This window comes from Schistocerca nitens, chromosome 3, assembly GCF_023898315.1.
Source record: "Schistocerca nitens isolate TAMUIC-IGC-003100 chromosome 3, iqSchNite1.1, whole genome shotgun sequence".
Taxonomy (NCBI): Eukaryota; Metazoa; Arthropoda; class Insecta; order Orthoptera; family Acrididae; genus Schistocerca; species Schistocerca nitens.
In genome coordinates, this window is record NC_064616.1 from 694,144,163 (window position 1) to 694,169,008 (window position 24,846).

Here is a 24,846-nt window from a genome sequence, read left to right on the forward strand (position 1 = left end):
ATATACATGAATAAAATATGATTGGAGAGAGTCAATTTGTATATATGAATTTCAAAAAGCTTGGCACACACTCAGAGGGAAGAAATGTCTACATATTGATGGAATATCAATGGAACACATACAGGCACAAGCAGAGCAGAGAATCTACAATCCAGTTTATGCTATATGTTTGGCAGAGGATGCACAGAACCATTTCCAGACTATTTCTCTATCATTACTCCCTCCAATAGCATGTGGAAAATATCGCATATGCTAGTGAATTAATTATATGAAACTGGAGATTTTCATCAAACTTTGAAAGGAATGTAATTATTATGCTTCTGAAGAAAACAAGACAGTGAAAATTATCATACAATCAGCTTTGTACCAAATGTGCCAAAAATACTCACAAGCATATTTTATTGAAAACTGAAAGAGGAAACTGAAAGCAGAGTAGGAGAGGTTTAATATCCATGGTTGATTCGGATTCCCCACCTACCCCGATTATCGATAGAGAGAATATGTCAGAGATATTCAGGCTCCAGGTGACAGCTGCAGCTCGCATCCGCATGGTTCACAGCTGCCACGACAAGCATCCGAACTGGCACTGCCTTCTGCGTTTACCGATATACTGCCGACTGGCAATTGTAGCCAGCCTCTCAAAAGTCACTGAAGTCTTACATATGACCACCTGGATAGCAGAGTGTTTTGACCTTGCCTGATTAATGCTTTGTGATTTGGACATTTCCCTAGATTGTGGTACAAGCTTGGACAGCTTGACTATGCTTCACACTTGGGTTGGTTATTAGTTCACCACATAATTCCCACAGTCTGTCACTGCCAGAATCGCCGTTTCATTCCACCAGTCTCCTCATTAGCACCAGTGCGAGTAATAACAAACTCTGTTTCTACCTATGCAGAATAGGATAGAAAATTGGTGCCAAGAAGTTTCTGACCACACTACTATCCCAGTGTGGCTTGGATCCTTTCTCAAGTTGCAAGGCAGCAGCAGCAGCAACTGCAACAACAACAGCAGCAGCAACTGGAGCAAACAGGCAATGAGAACTTCACCATCATCATCATCATCATCATCAGCAGCAGCAGCAGCAGCAGCAGCAGACATAGCTGTTACAGCTTCTGCAAAACCAACAGCAGTTGGCGGCTGTAGTGCACTCACCTTTCATTCTGCCCTTCACTTTATTTTAATGAGGCGAAAGAGAGTTACTAGGGTCTATTTACGTTGTTTTATACTTCACTGCAGGGCCAGTCAAATAACTGACCCTGGGTGTCAGTGTTCAACCTTTCTGTCTTCTAGAAGTAAACTGTATGAAGTGGTGCAAACATTCTGCCCACACTCTGATCCTAGTAATTTTTCTGAAGTTTGTGGTTTGCTGAGTGTTCTGGCCACCATACTCATGTCACTGTGGCTAGGATCATGTTACTTGAGTGATGTGTTAACAATTGCCAAAGCTCATGAAGTAACTGCATCAGCACAAACTCTGTTTCACAATTCAGTGGGTGTCGATACTGCTAGTAGTCTTAGTTACCATTGCGCTTCATGATCAACTGATGCCTTCCAATCAGCGTAGTCACGCAATTTATTGAGCATCTGTTTGTCCGGCAGTTTAGCGACACAGGGTTCAGCAGTTATCAATTCATCGCCCTCACCATCGGTAAATGTGCACAAACAAAAGTGTTCTGTTCACTGTCGGCAGAGCCCCAGGCGAGTGCAGGCTCAGTCAATGTTTTCCTCCCCATCGTTGTTGACAGACCCCAAAAATGTTCATGCCGTCAAATCATGTCCAGCTTGTAGCCACAGCATCAGTGGCATCACTGCCCCTTCTGCCCTTTCCGTGATGTAATCTGTTTCACATGCTGCTAACCAGGGCACCTCACAACTGTCTGCCTTAGCCAGCATGTATCAACAATTTTGGCCATTCATAGGATGGCAGTGGATACCCAGTTGGACACAGGCGTGGTCGTGTCTCTGATTAATGAGGACATATCCTGGTGCACTGGCTCGCCACAACTGCAGTCTCCGTAGAGTAAAGTGATGACATACAACAGCCAGCTGATTCCATTGTGTGGTTAAATCATCATTCAAGTTAAGTAAGTCAATTCTTGGACAACAACTAACATTTTTGGTTTAGATGATTTTGCACTGTTTGGTTTTCAAACTCAGGACCAGGTAAATTTGGTTTCACCTGTGATCCCATTCATGAAACTTGTGTTGTGTGCAAAAGTTGGGCAGCTGTCTGGATCTACATTAAGTCGAGCAACAAGGTTCCAGGACCACATTTCCTTAAAGCAATCGGCAATGCCCAAGTTCTGTGGGGCTTCTCCCATGCCTCTCACTGTGTGTGAGCAAGTTAAAGCAGAACTAGATAGTTTGGAAAATGTGGGTGCTCTGTCACTAGCATCATCTAGCCAATGGGCTACATATACGGTCATGGTTCAGAGACCTTATGGATTACTTCATATTTGTGGTGACTGTAAGTGTATTGTTGAAGCTCAAGCAAATGTTGATTTGTGTTCACTTTCTCAACAGGAGAAGCAGTTGGCTAAATTTGTTGGGGGGCCAATATTTTTCAAAGATAGATCTCACTGATGTCTACTTTCAATTTCCTTTAGATGATCAGATGAAACAGTTGTTAGTGCTTAATACACCATGTGGTATTTATTGTTATAATACGTTACCATTCAGGGTTGCAAATACTCCTGCCATATTTCAGAGATATCTTGAGCAACTCATCCATATTACCAGCTGTGTTGATTATTCAAGGTATTCCCAACTGTGTTGTTTATTTAAACGGATCGCTAGTTACTGGGACTACGCAGGAGCTGCACCTGCACAATCAATAGAGTTGTCTGAGTGGCTCCAGGCCAATGGTCTTCCTTGTCACCTCGACAAATGTAGTTTCTTTTTGTTGAGTGTCAAGTACTTGCATCATATATAAGCCAAGATGGGCTCACCCCAATTCAGGATCATGTTGCTGCAACTGTTCACTTACAGGTTACTAAGAACCTTGCAGAACTACAGCCATTTGTTGGCAAAGCAAATAATTATGCCAGGTTTATCCCAAATGTAGCCAACATTTCCCATCTGCTTAATCAACTGTATAAAAAGGGTATTAAATCTGAGAGATCAGAGGCATGCCACAAGCCTTCCATGCAACTTAAAAAGTGCCTTAGGTCGGCCACTTGTTAACTGCATTCCATCAAGGCATGGGATACATCGGACTGTGGCGTGGGTGTTGCGCTGTTTCACAAATACACTGACGACACAGAACAGCCCAGTCAATTGGCATCCGAAGTATTAAATGTGGCACATAGAAATTATTTGCAAATTGAGGAGGCGGGGTTGGCTATCGTAGTAGTGTCCGGAAGTTTCACATGTTCCTCTATGGTGCAAATTTTGACCTCATCACCAATCACAAGCCTCTTATCTTACTGTTGTGAGCACTGCTCATCAATAACTATACCTATGAGATCCACTATCGCCTCACAACACAGAACTAAAATGCAGACATGCTTTCCTGGTTGTCATGTGGCCCAGATGCCAAATCTGATACACATGAGGCACTGAGTTTTGCCTTAGATTCAAACCAGCAACACACCCTTGGCAGATTCCCAATAACAGCACATAAAGTAGTGGCAGAATGGGCCTGTGATCCGCTCCTCCGCAGAGTGTTGCCGGCTGTATGGAGAGGGTGGCCAGAGCATTTGCTTAATGATGCCTACCTGGAATGGCACAATTATTTTCACTGATGGGGTCACTTTGCTGGCTACAGATGATGAATGCTGTGTGGTAATTCATCGCACACTCTTCTCCTGCATACTGCAGCTCCTCCACTCTGTGCAATGGGGAGTTTGCAGAATGAAGACAATAGTGCAACATCATATGTTTTGGCCTGGGATTGACGTCACCTCTGAACGCACTATCTGGAACTGCCATTCCTGTGCCCACAACCCGTCCACCCCATTGCAGCATTTCAACCCTTGGCTAATTCCTGACAAGACCTGGCAAAGGGTACATGTTGATTTCGCTGGTCTATTCAGGTGAGTTATGTGCTTGCTTGTTGTTAATGCCCTCCCTAACTTCCCACATGGCTACAACTATTATTATCATTATATCATTATATCTGTGATGGAGGGAGGCTCTTCCACGGCAGTTTCTGACAACAGCACTCCATTCTTTGCATCGGCATTTCAGGATTTTTGTCAGCGCAATGGCATTGAGCACCTGACCACTACTCCGTTCCATTCCGTGTCCAATTTGGAAGCTGAGCACATATTACTGAGTGGGTGCCCCTGTCTAGGCTTGTATTTTCGACCAGAACCCCAGGTAGACCCAAGGTGGTGTCATCAGCAACAGGGGGAGGCAGATGTTTGAGGTTGAGGTTGGCCAGGAGAAGCTGGTCTGGCACTGGAATTGGCTCTGTCTGCAACTGTAACATACAGCCCCCCCACCACCTCCCACTACAACCTCTGCCCTCATGTTAGGCATCAGCAGGAAGTCGATCATGACCAGCGTTGGGAATCGATGGAGGTTGAACCCCTTCCTGCCCCTACACCACTTTTGGCTCAAATCAGCTGCCCCCTTCCCTTGCCATCAGTGGACACTGAGCATTAACAACTTGTGGTGACCACAGAGACCGATCCATTGGTCTGATCTTCATGACTTCTGGTTCACACTGCCCCACATGCTGGCCAGTGCTGCACTCAGACTCCGGCGATCAGCGAGGATGCTCACAGACGGTGCCCCCTCCACCCCAGCCATCCACGATAGACACACACTGTGGGAGCCTTTGGCAGGCATTCCTACATTCCATTTTCCCCTCCCTCAATGAAATCGGCAACAGCCAAATCACTTTTGACCCTGTTTTCCAATTAAAATGGGGAGGGATTTAGTATCTGAGGGTGATTGGGATTCCTCACATAGCCCGAGTATCGACAGAGAGAATACATCAGAGTGACTCAAGCTCTAGAAGACAGCTGCAGCTACCTGCTCGTGCAGGGTGCAGCTGCCCCTGCAATTACATGAGGTGACACCACCATCTGACAAGCGTTTACCGATATACCACTGCCCAGCAATTGATGCCAATCTCTTGCTAGGCACTGAAGTCTTGCGTACACATCACTGGACAACAGAGTATTTTGACCTTGCCAGATTAATGTTTTGTGATTTGGACTATTCCCTGGATTGTGGTAAATGCTTAGATGACTCGACTATGCTCTAGACTCGTGTTGATTATTAATTCACCTCGTAATCTCCATTGTCAGTCACCTGTTTCATTTCACCACAAGAATCGCCTGTTTCATTCTGCTGGTCTCCTCGTTATTATCAATCCAAGTAATGATAAACTATGTTCCTACCTATGCAGAGTAGGATAGAAAAAGAGGGTCAGGTAGATATGAAGAGAAGGAGGGGCACGTGAGAAGCAATCTGAGCATTGCAACCAATAAAAGCAGAAAGATTTGGAGGAGAAATGGATCTTATATTGCATCCATTGATTTGGAGAAGGCCATTAATAATATGGAATGGAATGAAATCTTTTCGGTTCTTAGGCATTGTGGTACGAGCTACAGGGATATAAGGGTAATCCATTCACTGTAAGTGAAACAGACTGCAGTACTCTTTGTGACCACAGATGTTTAATTTATTGAAAGAATGAGGAACTGAAGGCCTATTTCAATGTGGGAGTTGTTTGTCAAAGAGAGGAAACATCATAACAAAGTTCGCTGATGACACAGCAGTGGTCACAAAAAGTGAATGGGAATTTGGATAGGTGTTTAATGAAACAGAAATGTGCTTGCGGATGGTTATCAGGATACTTCAAGAAGTTAATACCTTTGACAAAAAACAGGGTGGGTATTTGAATGTGCACATATGCATTGGAAGTGTAGTTTGTTTTTCTGTTGCTTGTAGAATTCTTCCTGAGATGCATGGTTTTGTAGTGAGTAATGTGTGTGTGTGTGTGTGTGTGTGTGTGTGTGTGTGTGTGTGTGTGTGTGTGTGTGGGCGCGCGCGCGCTAGCACCTTTGGAAAAAGAGGGAAATGTTGTTTCAGTGTGGTGAAACAGATCTGAAAAACTCAACCAGGAAATGCCAGACCGTATCTGATGGAGGAATCTCCAACCACTGCAAGCTTTGGTATTGTCTGATAGATGCATTACCGAACAACTGGCAGAGAGACTGGTATTAGCACAGGATCAATGCACAAAATACTGCATGATGCACTGCACATGACAAAATTGGCATCCTCAGGGGTCCCTTGTTTGTTGACATTGATTCAAAGCAAGCAGCAAATGACACCTGGGGCAAGAATGTTGAGAACGTGCAAGAACAAGAGTGATGGGTTTTTCAGCCATCTGATCACAACTGACATGTGTTGGATTCATTATTACCATACCAAAATGAAAGAAAGGAGTAAACAATGGAAACACAGAACCCATTCCACCAAAGAAGGCAAGATGCAGTCAATTTCAAGGAATGTATTTCTGACTGTCCTTTGCAGTTTTTGAGCAGTCATCCTCAGAGACTCTGTAAGGAAAGGACAGACCAATATTGCGGCACTGTATTACCAAATTCTTCTGAGCAATCTGGTGCCTGAGATCAAGCAGAATAGGTAAGAAATGATAGTAAAAGATATGTGGCTCCTACTGACACTGCTCGAGGAGTTGTAGGTTCTTTGTTGACTCCTAAGATACAAAATGATAACATTAATTTCCACATTTTCTGGATCTGGGGCCCAGCGATTACTTCCTCTTTTAAGAGGACCAGGTCGAAAAAAATCGATTTTCAGTTTTCACCACATTTCAATAGATTAAGGTTTTATTTAAGTACTCTGAAAAGGATTTTGCTGAACAAATTTTTTTTTTGAGCATTTAAAGAGCATTTTCTGACCACCTGTGTTTATGTGCCACATCCATTTTTCTGCATATATATTTTAGATCTTTATATCCCCTACATTGCACGTTAGGGATTTTTCTTTTTTCTTTTTTACTCCCAAGTGTGTTGACTATCCTTGGAATGCAACGGTCGGTATTCTTTTGTTTCTGCTGTTTGTAAACAACATGCTTTCAAACACGCGGTTAGTTTTGTTAAAGTGTACTTGCGAGTAGTTGTTATACTTACGTTCGTAGTACTTGTTTACGTGTGTTTTGTTGTGTTTATTGAAGATGATGAAACGTAAAGGCATTTTCAAGAAACGACAATTTAGAGGAATCAACTTTAGAAAGCTTTCTGTACAAGAGGTTATGTCACCTGGCAACAATGTTTCTAATTGTAATTCTTCAACAAGTGCACCAACAAAGAAGCTCTCACCACTTCATAGGAGTTACAATGAATTTACTGTAAGTGACAAGGGGTGCAGTAACATCATTATAAATTTGAGAATATTATCAGATGTAATTTCTAAATTTGTACAATGTAGACAGTGTGGTGAGTCACAGAGTGTGAAAATTTGTGAGAGTGCCAGTGGGAGAAAAGGCCTAGCAATTTCTTTGGATTTAATTTGCATTAAATGCACAGCTGTGATTTCATTTATGAGTTCTTCAAAACCAGATGCAAGTGGCCCTTATGAAATCAATACTAGATTAGTTTATGCCTTACGATCCATTGGGAAGGGCATGGCTGCAGGGAGAACATTTTGTTCAGTGATGAACTTACATCAACCACCAAATAAATTTGAAAAACTGACTATAATATTAGAGAAAGTTGTATGTGAGGTCAGTGAGGAAAGCATGAAACTGGCTGCTAGGGAAGCAGTAAAAGAAAATGACAGATGTTCGGGTATTGCAGTTGCACTTGATGGAAGTTGGCAGAAAGGAGGACATACTTCTCTGAATGGAGTAGTGACTGCAATGAGTGTAGAAACCGGTAAAGTGTTAGATGTGGAGATAATGTCTAAATATTGCAAATGTTGTAAAGTCAATGAACATAAAGAACACAACTGTGTGGCTAATTTTAGAGGAACAAGTGGTGGTATGGAAGTTCATGGAGTACAACAAATATTTCATCGGTCTGTAGAAACAAGAGGCGTACGGTACACCAAATATTTGGGCAATGGTGACAGTAAGGCATAAAACAATGTGGTAAACTCTAAGCCATACGGAGATGCCATTATTAGCAAAATAGAATATGTAGGCCATGTTCAAAAACGTTTGGGAACAAGGCTGAGAAAACTAACTGCTGATATGAGAGGAAAAAAATTAGAAGGTGGAAAACTGTTGAGCGGACAAGGTCGGTTAACTAAAACTGAAATAGAAAACTTGCAGATATACTATGGGCAGGCAATTAGGAGAAATAAAGAAAATCTGAAGGCAATGAAAAGAGAAGTTTGGGCCATATTCTTCCATAAGTCCTCTACTGATGATAAACCATGTCATGGATTGTGTCCATCAGGAGAAAATTCGTGGTGCAAATACAATAAGGCTCAGGCAACTGGAGAACCTTATTCTCAGCAGCATTCTCTTCCTGCTGCTGTTATTACAGCAATTAAACCTATTTTCAGAGACTTGTCTCATCCTGACCTTCTAAGGAAATGTCTGCATGGGCAGACACAGAACCCAAATGAATGTTTCAACAGCATAATTTGGAACCGCCTTCCTAAAACTGTATTTGTAGGCATGCATACAATGAAACTAGGAGTTCATGACACTATTATTACATTCAATTGTGGTAATATTGGAAAGTGTTGGGTACTGAAAAAGCTGGGAATTAATCCTGGTGAAAATATGATGATTGGGCTGCAACATTGCGATAAAATGAGGACAGCCAATGCAGACAGGTCTGCATCTAATATGGTCAAGAAAGCTAGCATATAACATGGCCAAGAAAGCTAGCCTATAACATGGCCAAGAAAGCTAGACAAACATCCAGGAAGGTGAAAAAGAAGCTGGAAGACCTGCTAGAGGCCAAAGAAGGGCCATCATATGGAGCAGGACAGTTTTAATTAACTGTAAGTAACAAATTTCAAAAGTTTTTTTTCTTTAAAGTCAATCTCCCACAAACTAAAATTTTCAGTACATATGCCCCCATTATATCAGAAACTATGATAGGTAAATGAATGAAATTTTCAGAGAGACTGTGTAACATAAAAGCCACCTCTGATATTACATTCATTAATATTCCCCCATTAGGATGTTCACAAAAAAATATTTTCTGCAGAAAAAACTCAATATATTTTGTTAATAAATTTTAAAAAGTATTTCTTAAAAACTATAAAATAGATAAAGTATATTTTAGTAAAGTTGACTCTATTAGCATCATGAAACATACAGTAAAAATATTAAGGTCCTGCATCAAATAGTTTTTTTCAGAAATGGGTCAAATACTTGCCTAAATTAACGTGGGTTAGATAGGCAGGGTGTGGTTCCCTTAATAACAGAAGGAACCATTGTCTGGAGAATATTTTGTATGATTAAGAGGGGATTGCTGCAATAGAAAACTTTTTTCCACAATGACATTGTGGGCTTCTGCGGCCATGGCATATGACAGGTTGTACATTGCAGGGAAAATGTGTAAACTTGCAGGAATACCTAGCAGAGAAGAACTAATAAATACAGGAAAGTTGAGATTTCTATCTTTATTTTTTCCCCACCTGTATGAATCAATTGTATGAATGCCCCTCATCTCATAGATATAAACAAAAACAAAATTAAGCTAATGGTGTGTGCAGCGAGTAGACATACTGGACAGATAAACATAAAATTTAGTCAAGAAACTCTTGAACAGGGGATGTACTTTGCTAGCTGACAAGTATAACAGATAAAGAAAAAAAGACGCAAAAAAGTTTTAGTAACAAGGACTGTAAAAGGTAAAATGACTTTCTAAGACTTCACATAATGATGGCCAGGCAAATGCCATGTCATTTTGACTTTCAGAAACATTTTAGTCACAGTTATGCATTACGATTTAATCACTTACACATGTGTTCATGGACTATCTGTTCAGACATTTAACTGGAGTGAGGATTTCTTGTCTAGTAGAAATAAATACATAGTTTAGAATGGAGAATCAACTTTAGTAATGAATGGGAAACTTGTCAGAAAATTTGAAATGGCACCAAACATAAGCATGTAGGACCAAAAAAAAAATAACCACTCACAGCAGACACCAGGTTGATACTGCATAGTGCCGCCTCTGGCCTCAACAATGACCTCCAATTCAGATAAACTACCCTGAATCATAAACCCAATCCAATGATTGCTTGTAGAGTACAATTGCACAAGTTTACACTAGACTAAAGAGGAATTTTTGTTTTGATATATATATAAATGAGATAACATGATTTCTTTGCCTACAAATTACACGTGGGATTCTCCCCACTATGACATTCAAATGAAGTGCTTCTGAGGCTCTATTCAATGGCTAAATGATGTCATCTGTTCATTTAAAACAACTTTGTTCGTGACTACTGTGAACACAGTTCTTTTCAAGAAACATACAACTATTGCAATCAGCAGCTTATTACTGAAGTTGCATCTACCGAGACACTTCACATATTTCTGTTTTTGGATACCATACCTGTTCCCATTAAAAGTTTTCAATGGTTTACTACATTCTCATAAGTGAACTGTAGTCCACTGTAAACTGTCACATGACCACCCTCAGTATTAATACTATCCATATGCAAGTCCTGTAATACTACCACTCACTCAGTGCTTTCCAAATGTGATATGATCACAAAAAGTTACACAGTGTGAAGAAACAACAGCATTCCTTCAGTATACTTTAGCAAATGAAAACTACTGACATCAAAAGTACATTCTGAGTTTGGTCAAACATCTTTTGTTCTTCAACTTGAGTTTAATGATGGATTTTACAAATGTTTTCAAAAGCATGCCGTAACGAGACAACAGTTATCACAGCAAGAATCATCCACGCAAAAGGAATAACACCATCACATTAATGCTGAAAATTCTTCAACACAAATCATTGCATTTTAACATAATTTTCTTCATGATAACATCATTTTTCTTTCCGAGTTATAGCTATAAATGAAATCAGTATGTCATATTACACAACCAAAACATTATAAGTAGCATTTATTTAATTTATCTGCACGAGTCCCACAAATCTCATTTTATTACAAGCTCCTGTTACCTTATTTGCAAGACCTACTTCCAGATCACAACATTCTATGGATAAATCACATTCACAACATTTCAATTTAATTACTGTATGAATAACATACCTGGCTTAGAACAGATATGTGATCAACACTATAATCATCAGCAAGTGAGCGCATGAACCTATTGCACAGGCAAGATTTGCCAACTCCAGCTTGTCCTTTATCCTTCTCTGTGCCTGACAACCCCACAACAGACACATTAAAACCACGCATGGCCTCCGTCTTCTTGGCCATGCTTCAGTGTCTGACCATTGCATAAATTACAGTCTGAACTGAAAAATACAAAAATTTGTACTTTATGGTTTTTCTTAGAATTATTTCATAGAAATACATAGAAAAATTATTTTACAGACATAATAAAACTAATTTCAAACTCAAGCTCAAACTGAAATATCTGCTCAACAACTCCTCCTACAATATGTTTAATAATACAATGTGTGTGTGGAGAGGGGGAGGGGGGGGGATGGGAAGGACAGCTGTAGCGAGGGGGGGGGGGGGGAGGCAGAGGTGGTTGGCATGTGTGGAAGTAAGACAAATATATTGTATTACAGATAAAGTTAAGAAAAAACGATAAAAATAAGCGATTGCAATTACGATCCACAGAACATGCAAATAATTAACAATAAATTCATATAAATGAAGTAGAGCATCTTGAATTAGAGCAAAGAAAAAGTAACTGTATGTAGCAGTCAACTAGTGTTTAAATTTCAACACTGAAAGTGGTAACACAATTGGAACTGAGAAACAGAGACAACTGTTAGTTCCATGTTTTAACACTGCATGGATGGCATAGGGTAGAAAGCATTTTCTGAAGATCCACATTATCACTTTGTAAACAGAACAAGTGGTTACAGAAAATGAGACTTGATATACAAGTTACCCGACAACTTCCTAGCAAATATGACCTAATATATTAGCCACAGCTCATAAATTAACTGCAAAACATTCACTCAAGGACTACTTACACAATGACATCTGAAACCAGTCTGCTTACAAAACTCTCGTTCAGTCCATTCCTGGTAATGGTTGTTTGACTAAGATTAACAGAAGAGAGCAATAGGGGGGGGGGGGGGCATGGAGGGGGGGATGGAGAGAGGCGGGATGGAGAGAGGGGGACATGGAGGGGGGATGGATGGGGGGGTCGAGAGGGTGGGGGATGGAGATGGGGAGAGGGAGAGGGGGAGGGAGGGAGGGAGGGAGAGAGGGAGAGAGGGAGGGAGTCGCTTTCTTAAGGAAGAATGGTTAGCGTATACCAATCCATCAATATTGTGTACAAATAGACAAAGATGGGGATGTTAATCAACTAAATCAGTCATGGCTTTTGAAGGCACTCAATTAAAATAGTTTGTAAACACTAATGAACACATACAGTGTAAAAGACCAGATGCAGATTTGAGCACTTCATCTGGAATAAGAGTCTAATGCTGGGGGGTTGTTTGGGGGAAGAGACCAAACAGTGAGGTCATCGGTCTCATCGGATTAGGGAAGGACAGGGAATGAAGTTGGCCGTGGCCTTTCAAAGGAACCATCCCGACATTTGCCTGGAGCGATTTAGGCAAATCACGGAAAACCTAAATCAGGATGGCCGGATGTGGGATTGAACCGTCGTCCTTCCGAATGCGAGTCCAGTGTAGAGTCTAATGGCTCAATTCTTTATGGATTTGTTTAATTAGGCCAAGAATATCACACAATATCACCAATATGCTCAAGATATTTCAGAGTGGAGCATGAAAAATAAACTATGGATAAAAGAAAAGATTACTCCTGAAATTCCAAAAGCCATTTCTGAGAAAAGGTAAAAATATATTATAACCATCCACCTGTGTGTTGTGTAACGTCCATGACAGTCAAATTACAGAAATTTGGGCTCATACAGAGCCATTCAGTTATTTATTCTTACCAGCATGATTTTCAAACGAAATAAAGGAATCTAGTTAAAGGTTCACCATCCAGTCAACAAAGCAGTCCTTATAAACAGATCACAAACTCAGATTGTCGAAGGAAACTGGTCTAGTCTTTTTTTAAAGAAATCATCTCAGCATTTGCCTTCAGGTTTTCTGTGAGTCCCTACATCTGAAGGGCCATCCTTCCAAATGTGAGTCCAGTGTTTTAACAGCTGCACCACCTACATCTACATGGATACTCTGCAAATTATACTTAAGTACCTGGCACAGGATTTATCGAACCACCTTCACATTAGTTCTCTATTATTCCACTCTCGAACAGTGCGCGGAAAAAACGAACACCTGTATCTCTTCGTGCGAGCTCTGATTTTCCTTATTTTATTATGATGATCATTTCTCCCTATGAAACTTCCTGGTAAATTAAAACTGTGTGCTGGACCAAGACTCGAACTTGGGACCTTTGCCTTCTGCGGGCAAGTGGTCTACCACTGAGCTATCACAGAAGCTCTCCTGCTTACCCTGCAGGTGCCAATAAAACACAGTCTTTGGTTTGCCATCCCCACAACATTTTCTGTGTGTTCTTTCCTATTTAAATTGTTCACAATTGTAATTCCTAGGTATTTAGTTGAATTTATGGCTTTTGCATTAGACTGATTTATCATGGAACCGAAGTTTAACAAATTCCTTTCAGCACTCACATGAATGAGCTTACACTTCTCATTATTTAGGGTCGTTTGCCAATTTTTGCACCATTCACATATCTTTTCTAGATTGTTTTGCAATTTGTTTGACTTTACTAGACAATAATGACTTTACTATGACAATGACTTTACTAGACAATGAACGACAGCACCATCAGCAAATAACCATAAGACGGCTGCTAAGATTGTTTCCTAAATCGTTTATTTAGGTAAGGAAAATCAGAGGGCCTGTAACATTACCTTGGGGAATGCCAGAATCACTCCTGTTTTACTTGATGACTTTCCGTCAGTTACTAAGAACTAGTTGTGTTTCACAGAAACGATGATTTCCAAATCCGTGTTGACTGTGTGTCAAAAAGACTGTTCTCTTTCAGGTAGTTCATGATGTTTGAATGCAATATATGTTCCGAACTCCCGTTGCATATCGACGGTAATTATATGGGCCTGTAATTAAGTGAATTACTCCTACTACCTTTATTGAATATTTGTGTGGCCTGTGCAGCTACACAGTCTTTGGGTACAGATCTTTCGTCCAGTGAGTGGTTGTGTATGGTTGTTAAGTATGGAGCTTTTGCAGCAGCATACTCTGAAAGGAATATAATTGGTACACAGTCTGGACCAGAAGACTTGCTTTTGTTAAGTGACATAAGTTCCTTCACTACTCAGAGGATATCTACTTCTAAGTTACTCATATTGGCAGCTGTTCTTGATTTGAAATCTGGAATATTTACTGTGTCTTCTTTCATGAAGGAATTTCAAAAGGCTGTGTCCAGTAACTCTGCTTTCACAGCACTGTCATCGATAGTATTTCCGTTGTTATCGTGCAGAGAAGGCATTGGCTGTGTCTTGCCGCTAGCATACTTTACATACAACCAATCTCTCTGGATTTCCTGCCAAGTTTCAAGATAAAATTTCGTTGTGGAAACTATTATAAGTATCTCACATTGATGTCTGCGCTAAATTATAAGGTTTCACAAAAAATCGGTAATCTTGGAGATTTAGCGTTCGTTTAAATTTGGTATGCTTTTTTCCTTGTTTCTGCAGCAGTGTTCTGACCCATTTCATGTACCAAGGGGGATCAGCTCGTTTGTTAATTTATTTGGTATAAATCTCTCAATTGCTGTTGACGCTATTTCTCCGAATTCAAGCCAAATCTGTTCTACACTTACCGGTACAGTGTTAATTTGGAAGGAGTGGAGATTGTCTCTGAGGAAGGCATCAAGTGTATTTTTATCTGCTTTTTTGAACAGGTATATTTTTTATTTATTTTTGGAGGATTTGGGGGTTACATTATTCAGTCTCCCCTTTTTTACATTTGTAACAGTATGGTATAGTTTCCTAACTGTTTTACAGGCATCCAAGTCTTGCTCATTCCTACCGATCCATTCTTTTTCAATTAACTCTTTGAATGATAGGGGTTTCTCTTTGAGTGACAGGGGTTTCTCCCTGAAACCACCATTTTAACCTCAAAGGGTTAAGAAACTCTACAATCATGGATAGTATCACCTTCCCCCTTTCTTTTTTTCTGATGCACAGTGAAAAAAAAAAACAAAAATGATTTAAGAAAAACTTGTTTAAAATTAAATGTTTCAAAAATCATTACAATTTTTTAATAAACTGTCACATCCCCTCTTCCTCTTTCATTCACATTGGTTCACATATTCACAATCCAGCACAGGTCACATCAGAAGTTGATCATTATCTAAGTACTAAAGATATCCAAACAGGATGATAAGAAACAGGAAAAAGAATTATGTACAATATGTCAGATTAGTATGATTGCCAAGTGACTCACAAAAACAACTGGATGAGCCACCCATTCTGATCACACAGTAAAATTGAGGGATAGTGTGTGTGTGTGTGTGTGTGTGTGTGTGTGTGTGTGTGTGTCGAAGGGGAGGGGCGGAAACTAGAATGCATCAATGTACACCTAGCACAGGTTTTCGATAGAGCCCATCATGGGCTCTTGCTGCAAATATAATGGACACTGCTGAGTAAAAAACACATTAATAACTTTAGTAAAGGTATGTCTGCAGGGCATAACACAGAGGGTAAGGATAGGAAAAGATGTCCCAAAGAAAGTAGGGGTACTGTTGTAATACGTGCCACAGAGAAGTGTTCTAGGACCCCTATTATTTATTGCTACATATTATAAACTAAAGTCCCCTGACACGGTTTTCTGTCCGTACATGAAGGCTAATGTCAGGAGGTACTGTAGGGATTTTTATATGGTTTGCACTAATAGACAGTATGATTCATGAGGAAGGTTTGCATAAATAATCTATAAATATTTCGTGTAAACTGGCTGAACTATGATGATGTTTGTTGATTAAATCCTGGCTCCTGAGAACGTACCGGGCATGTGCTGCTTAAATTGTTTAAGTTGTACAAGAATTATACACACACAAAGATGATGTGACTTACCATACGAAAGCGCTGGCAGGTCGATAGATACACAAACAAACACATACATACACACAAAATTCAAGCTTTCGCAAACAATGGTTGCTTTGTCAGGAAAGAGGGAAGGAGAGGGAAAGATGAAAGGATGTGGGTTTTAAGGGAGAGGGTAAGGAATCATTCCAATCCCGGGAGCGGAAAGACTTACCTTAAGGGGAAAAAAGGACAGGTATACACTCACGTGCACACACACACACACACATATATATATATATATATATATATAGAGAGAGAGAGAGAGAGAGAGAGAGAGAGAGCGCCAATTGGTCAATTTCTGCTTAAAAAAAAAATTGAGGTAAGTCAGGCACAGATATACTACCTGTGTTGACTATTTTAAGTATTTGTGAGTTACATTTCATACCAAGGTGCACTGGGGTCTTCATGTGAGAGGGGCAGTTTGCACGGCAAATGGCCACTTTCCAAGTCATGAGAAACATAAAGCAAGAGGTGAGGCCACATATGGGGCATTGCTGTCTTATAGGGACCCATACCAATAATATCTGATTTCAGACACAAAAGGTGTACAAAGATGGGCAGCAAGATTTGCTCAGGGATATTTTGAGCACTGCAGTGGTGTGTCTGCCATGGTATAGGCTCTGAAAAATGACCTCATTAGAAAGTCAGAGAAAAATTCACATTGCAGGATGCTGGGTGGGCTTGTATTATCAATAATTTGGTTGTGGAGGAATTGAGGAGAAGTCAGAGGTTAGAATATAACCAGAAAATAAATTTCTGACATTGCAACTGGTCTGTGGGTAGATATTTTTTCCAGAATGAAATTCTCACTCTGCAGTGGAGTGTGCACTTCTGTGAAGTTTGGAAGGTAGGAGACAAGGTACGGGCAGAACTGAAGCTGTGAGGGCAGGTCATGAGTCGTGCTTTGGTAACTCAGTCGGTAGAGCACTTGCCCATGAATGGCAAAGGTTCAGAGTTCAAGTCTTGCTCCAGCACACAGTTTTCATCTGCCACAAAGTTTCACATTTTCTTTCATAGGTCCATCTTCTTGTATCTCCTTCTTTCTCTCAGTCTTCTCCCACAACCCAATCCTTCCAAAGTATCTGCTAGCAAGCACTCCCTTCTCAAAGAATGTCCCAACGAGTTCTTTTTCCTTTCTCTTACAACCTTCAGCAGACATCTTCTCTCACCAACCCTTTCCAATACTCTTTCATTACTCACTCTTTCCATCCAGCTTATTCTCTCCATTCTCCTCCATGTCAAATGCTTCTAACCTTTTTTCATTCTCTCGTCTCAGCATCCATGTTTCCAGACAAAACATTTGCCAAGCCTTTTCCTTAGACCTTTATGTAAATTGCCACATAAGAGTCTCCTCTTTCTGTTGAATGCTTCCTTCGCTATGACATTTCAAGTTTTTACCTCCTGGTGACATCTCAAGTCTTGTTATTGTGCATCCAAGATATTTAAATGCACTTACTTGGCTAATAGTAGACTGTCCTATTTTAATATTGGACAGTCTGTGCCTTGTACTGATGACCACACTCTTTATCCTATACATTCAATTCTCTTTCCACCTTTTCCTCTTTTTCCCATCTAAGCCTTTTGCAATAATCTCTCCAAGGTATGCGTTAAACAAAAGTGGGAAAAGGCAACAACCTTGTCTAACACCTCGTCCAATGCTGCTTCCTTCTGACATTTCATTTCTAATCCTTATCTTTACTTTCTGGTGTAAATACAGATTCTGTATCAGTCATCTCTCTTTCCAATCCACTCCTTTCCTCTTCAAAATATCCATCAGTTTGTTCCCCTGAACTCTGTCAAAAGCCTTTTCTAAATCTATACAAACAGCAAAGATTTCTCTGCCTTTTTCCACATATCTTTCCCCTATAGTTCTTAACAGGCCAATAGCATCTCTTGTTCCTTTTCCTCTTCTAAATCCGAACTGCTCCTCTGCAATCCCTCTATCCAGCTTGCCATATAGCCTTCTATTCAACACTCTCAGCAACACTTTAGCTGCATGAGAAATTAGACTGATGGTCCTATGCTCTTCACATTTTTTAGTGTTTCTCTTTTTCTCTATTGGTATCATAACTGTTGCAAGGAAGTCCTCTGGCCATTCCCCTTTGTCATATATATCTAGTTACAGAGGTGGACTATTTCTTTTCTTTCCTTGTCTCCCAGACTCTTTAACAGTTCTGCTGGGAAATCATCAATTCCACATGCCTTTCTACTCTTCATCTCCTTCCGCACCTGTTCTACTTCTGCTTCCAAGATGGTGAATCCCTTTCCATCTTCCAGCACATATTGCTCCTCTTCAACCTTAATTTTTCTTCGTATTTTATCCCCCTTATAAAGACATTCAATATATTCTTGCCATCTGTTCAAAACCTCCTGTGGTTCTTCTGCTAGACTACCATCCACTCTATTTCCATGTTATTCCTCTTTCTTTTACATTCAAAAACTATCTCACTAGCCACTCTATACATCATTTCATACTTTCCCTCTTTCTCTATTTTGTCGCATTTCTGTTTCATCCATTTTTCCCTTGCTTCTTCAGTTTCTCTTCTTAATTCATTATCCAGTTTCCTGTACCTCTTTTTGCCTTCTTCAGTTTCTACATTTTTCCACTTTCTTCGCTCTTCCATCTTTTTTAACATATTTTCTGTTATCCATTCTTTCCTGGTACTTTGGGACACTCTAATTCCTGTTACTTCTTTGACAGAGTCCATGTGTCCTTCCCTCATTTTTATCCATTTGTCATTAACACTTCCATCAACACTACCTCTTTCCCATTTTTCCATAAATCCGTTTTCCAAATCTGATGCCATTCCTACCTGTTTGAGTCTTTCTATGTTTAGTCTTTCTTTTGCTTTACCTCTCCAGACTTTTTTCAGCATCACTTTTATTTCTCCCACTACTAGGTTGTGGTCTGAATTTGTATCTGCTCCTGGATGAGCTCTGATGTTCTTCAAACAGTTCCTAAACCTTTTTTGTATCAGGATGTAGTCCAACTGATATCTTTCCCTATTCAAATTTGATATCCATGAGTAACAATTCCTTTTGTGGTGTTCAAATAATGTGTTAACCACTGCTAATGAATTTTCTTTACAGAAGCTAATTAATCATACAACTCTCTCATTTCTTATTCCTAATCCAAATTTTCCTACTGTATCTTCACCCCTTCCTTCACCAACCACTGCATTCCAGTCCCCCATAATGATAATGCAGACGTTTCTATTTTCTTTCTCGATGAGGTCCTGTATATTTTCTCATAATATTCTTCCACTTCACCTCTATGCTGGCTGGTTGGCATATATACCTGTATTAACACCAAATCTTTTGAACTACCCTTCAGTCGTATCATCAGTCTTCCATCAATATATCGGACCTTCATTACCTTATTTTTCAGCTTTTGCCCTATCAATATTCCTACTCTGTTTTCATCACCCTTGATTTCCCCCAAGTAAAATAGCTTAAAATCTCCACTTTCTATCTCTCCATTCTCTCCCCATCTCATTTCACACAAACCAAGGGCATCTAATCTGTTCCTTTACATCTCCTGTTTATCATTCTCTAGCTTTCCTGCTTGCATCAGTGTCCTCACATTCCATGTTCCAATCCTTCTCTTTCCTTCCTTCTCTGTTCCTTTCCTCCTTTCAAATATGTCTACTCTCAATGTGTTCCCCTCCTGGAGATCCGAATGAGGGGAAGTCTGAACTCTGGAATCTTTCACATGGAGAGACGTACCATGTACTGCTTGGGAATGGTGTGTGGTAGTTTCCTGTTACTTTCCACATAGACAGTAGGATGCCCAGCCTAGAATCAGCCACTCACTATGAGTCAGACGCTGTCTGTAGCCATCCCTCTGGGGTACAGTCACTACTTGGACTCTTTTTGTACCCAAAGAGAAAAGGTGCCTCTTCCGCCAGCTTCACCACTCAAAAAGACTTTCTCTGTTGTTGGGGGTCTTATACATATAACAGGAAATGACAGGAAAAGGACATGGTGAGGACAGGTTTGGGATAGGAAACGGGGAGCGGTAGGCCGTTGTGGGACACACTTTGTCTGGCTCCTCCTCTTTGGCCTATCCGGTTTGGGTGACCCTTCTGGTAGCTAAGCTACTGCCGCCATAGCCCTCCGAATCCAGAGCACACAAACATCTTCACCCACACGGACAGCACTACGTTAAGACGGTTTCCCCTGAGGACACACATACAGGGTGGGACAAATAAAAGTGGCCCAGATGAGTTGATGCAATTGGACGTGAATGTATGCATCTAACCACATTCCCGTAGTGTGCACACAATGTGTACACCTGCCACGTGATCCCTACCAGTTCAGAGCGCAGTATGGGCTGTGCCTTTGTGAGTGGAGCAGTACAAAGGGGGCAGCAGTGGGTGTTTGTTGTGGAAAGTAGTTGTTGTGGTCTTCAGTCCTGAGACTGGTTTGATGCAGCTCTCCATCCTACTCTATCCTGTGCAAGCTTTTTCATCTCCCAGTACCTACTGCAGCCTACATCCTTCTGAATCTGCTTAGTGTATTCATCTCTTGGTCTCCCTCTACAATTTTTACCCTCCACGCTGCCCTCCAGTACTAAATTGGTGATCCCTTGATGCCTCAGAACATGTCCTACCAACCGATCCCTTCTTCTAGTCAAGTTGTGCCACGAACTCCTCTTCTCCCCAATTCTATTCAATACCTCATCATTAGTTATGTGATCTACCCATCTAATCTTCAGCATTCTTCTGTAGCACCACAATTCGAAAGCTTCTATTCTCTTCTTGTCTAAACTATTTATCATCCATGTATCATTTCCATACATGGCTACACTCCATACAAATACTTTCAGAAACGACTTCCTGACACTTAAATCTATACTCGATGTTAACAAATTTCTCTTCTTCAGAAACGCTTTCCTTTCCATTGCCAGTCTACATTTTATATCCTCTCTCCTTCGACCATCATCATTTATTTTGCTCCCCAAATAGCAAAACTCCTTTACTGCTTTAAGTGTCTCATTTCCTAATCTAATTCCCTCACCATCACCCGACTTAATTTGAATACATTCCATTATCCTCGTTTCGCTTTTGTTGATGTTCATCTTATACCCTCCTTTCAAGACACTGTCCATTCCGTTCAACTGCTCTTCCAAGTCCTTTGCTGTCTCTGACAGAATTACAATGTCATCGGCAAACCTCAAAGTTTTTATTTCTTCTCCATGGATTTTAATACCTACTCCGAATTTTTCTTTTGTTTCCTTCACTGCTTGCTCCATATACAGATTGAATAACATCGGGCATAGGCTACAACCCTGTCTTCACTCCCTTCCCAACCACTGCTTCCCTTTCGTGCCCCTCGACTCTTATAACTGCCATCTGGTTTCTGTACAAATTGTAGATAGCCTTTCGCTCCCTGTATTTTACCCTGCCACCTTCAGAATTTGAAAGACAGTATTCCAGTCAACATTGTCAAAAGCTTTCTCTAAGTCTACAAATACTAGAAACGTAGGTTTGCCTTTCCTTAATCTTTCTTCTAGGGTCAGTATTGCCTCACGTGTTCCAACATTTCTACGGAATCCAAACTGATCTTCCCCGAGGTTGGCTTCTACCAGTTTCTCCATTCGTCTGTAAAGAATTCGCGTTAGTATTTTGCAGCTGTGACTTATTAAACTGATAGTTCAGTAATTATCACATCTGTCAAGACCTACTTTCTTTGGGATTGGAATTATTATATTCTTCTTGAAGTCTGAGGGTATTTCGCCTGTCTCATACATCTTGCTCACCAGATGGTAGAGTTTTGTCACGACTGGCTCTCCCAAGGCCGTCAGTAGTTCTAATTGAATGTTGTCTACTCCCAGGGCCTTGTTTCGACTTACGTCTATCAGTGCTCTGTCAAACTCTTCACGCAGTATCATATCTCCCATTTCATCTTCATCTATATCCTCTTCCATTTCCATAATATTGTCCCCAAGTACATTGCCCTTGTATAGGCCCTCTATATACTCCTTCCACCTTTCTGCTTTCCCTTCTTTGCTTAGAACTGGGTTGCCATCTGAGCTCTTGATATTCATGCAAGTGGTTCTCTTTTCTCCAAAGGTCTCTTTAATTTTCCTGTAGGCAGTATCTATCTTACCCCTCGTCAGATAAGCCTCTACATCCTTACATTTGTCCTCTAGCCATCCCTGCTTAGCCATTTTGCACTTCCTGTCAATCTTGTTTTTGAGACGTTTGTATTCCTTTTTGCCTGCTTCACTTACTGCATTTTTGTATTTTCTCCTTTCATCAATTAAATTCAGTATCTCTTCTGTTACCCAAGGATTTCTACTAGCCCTCGTCTTTTTACCTAATTGATCCTCTGCTGCCTTCACTATTTCATTCCTCAAAGCTATCCATTCTTCTTCTACTGTTATTTCTTTCCCCATTCCTGTCAATTGTTCCCTTATGCTCTCCCTGAAACACTGTACAACCTCTGGTTCTTTCAGTTTATCCAGGTCCCATCTCCTTAAATTCCCACCCTTTTGCAGTTTCTTCAGTTTTAATCTACAGTTCATAACCAATAGATTGTGGTCAGAGTCCACATCTGCCCCTGGAAATGTCTTACAATTTAAAATCTGGTTCCTAAATCTCTGTCTTGCCATTATATAATCTATCTGAAACCTTTTAGTATCTCTAGGGTTCTTCCATGTATACAACCTTCTTTCATGAAAGTTACGTGATAACAAAGTCGTGGAAATGGTGTGGTCAGTTGTGTGCTGAGAAGTTTAATGGTGTCAAAATGCCAGTGAAGAGTGCCATGCAATGCTTAGTCCGAAAATGGCATCAGACAGGCTCTGTTTTGAACAAGTCAAAAAATATTCTGAAATGTGCCCGCACACCAGAAAATGCTTCAGAGTCTTATCAAATCAAGCCGAGCTATGTTGCAAGAGACCAGCACATCACGTCTATCACGCAGACGAATACTCCACCTAGACCTGCACGTGCATCCCTACCAGGTGTCCGTTGTTCATACATTACAACCAGCAGATGCCCCTCAACGCCTCCAGTTTTGTGAGTGGCTGTTCATTAAGATAACAATGAACAGCTTAGACAAATCTGTTCCTTATGTCTGATGCAGCCTGGCTTCACCAGAGTGGTTATGTCAACTCAAAGAATCACACTTTCTGGGCAGTGGTGAATCTGTGTAACTTCCAGAAACATCACTGCATGATCAAAAAGTTTGGGATTTAGTGTGCAGTGTCTATTGGTTCCATCTTCTTTCATCAGATGCTGACTTCCGCGGGTTAAAATGCCAACATTTTGAAATCATTTGTGGCAGGATGGAGCAACTGCCCATACAGCCAGCCAAACTTTGGAGCACATTTACACAAGCTTCACGTCTGGCAGAGTTGTTAGCATATGTCTGTCTGGTTGTGGCCCTGGCCGACCACCCAGATCACCTGATCTGTCAGTGTATGTTTACTTTGTGTGAGAAGCCCTCAAGTCTAACGTTTATCGCAACAACCCTCACAGCGTTCAAGAACTGCAGCAGAACATTTCAGATTAGACTGCAACAATTCCAGTAGTGCAACTTCAATCTGTCTTTAGTGACTTGCTGACCGGGGCCAGAAAGTGCCAAGATATGAATAGTGGTTACTTTCAAGATATGCTATAGTAAGGTTAGTACTGTATTTCCTTTCCTCTGCTGTGTTTCTTTGTACCCTGAAACTTCGTTCTTTACACCACTTTTATTTGCCCCACTATGTACAAGTACAATATGTATAACTGAAAATGTATACTGCTGTAAGCTTGAAAGCTTCACTGCAGTTTAATGTGCCAGTATAAATATTAATAAATTCTTCTGTGCTCAAACTTCTCTCGTAATATTTTCCTCCTGTTGCCAACCTTATATAGGAAACGATACAGAACACTGGAGCAATACACGACTGTGAATGACTCCAGTGTGCTACCTGTTCTGTGAGGACGAGTGGGCTTTGTCCCCCCCCTTGCACCTCTATTCAAGGTAACACCTATGTGCTAGGAGACAGTTGTGTGCTTATGCTCCCATGATCCCCTGCAGTAGTGCCTAATTACACTGTGTGTGTGTGTGTGTGTGTGTGTGTGTGTGTGTGTGTGTGTGTGTGTAATACATCCATTACAGCATTTATGCTTCTCCTACTAACACTACACAAATATAGCACTACTGTTTATTTGTAAATTGTCAGCAGTATATTTTGAACTGTAAATACTCACAACTCATGAGGAAAGATGACAAGGGCACACAACCAAGAAGCAGTTTCTCTGTTTCTCTATGCAATAGCTAAACCCTTCATTCAGCCACTAATAATGCCAGACCTTTCCTTTCTTTTTATTATTTCCTCAATACCTGAAAAAGCAAAATAAACTTATGGCTTCCATTCAACATAACACATTTCACACCTGGCCCTAGACACTAGTTCCAGTTTGTGGATATGAAATCCATTCATTTACTAAATTCTACCACAAAATTTCTTAATTTAGCATTTCAGGTACTGCCAAATGCCATGCAATTATAGCAAAGCTGTAACTCATTACAAATGTCCCTTGAAGAGCATACTACAAGAAAACGTACATAACTGATGAGATGTGGCCAGCTCTTGTACTCTTTCTCCTTCGTATATTATATGTTCATAGCTTTTGAAAAGAATCTTTGCGAAGTTTGGAAATTGTGCAAAGGAACTTGCGGCAGGTTTAAA

General features: G+C 40.5%; 1 protein-coding gene across 6 annotated transcripts in view; it reads right to left on the minus strand.

Moving 5' to 3' along the window:
• LOC126248661 (rho GTPase-activating protein 190) overlaps positions 1-24,846 on the minus strand; it is a 325,162-nt gene that overhangs the window by 284,666 nt on the left and 15,650 nt on the right. For 4 of the 6 annotated variants that reach the window (XM_049949878.1, XM_049949877.1, XM_049949874.1 and 1 more), the window contains exons 2-3: positions 24,365-24,497; positions 11,180-11,388 (exon numbers count right to left, since the gene is read on the minus strand). In XM_049949878.1, the coding sequence (XP_049805835.1) occupies positions 11,180-11,350 (171 nt within the window). In that variant the 5' untranslated portion in view covers positions 11,351-11,388; positions 24,365-24,497. The remainder of the gene's footprint in view (positions 1-11,179; positions 11,389-24,364; positions 24,498-24,846) is intronic. The other 2 variants (XM_049949876.1, XM_049949875.1) reach the window with 2 other exon arrangements.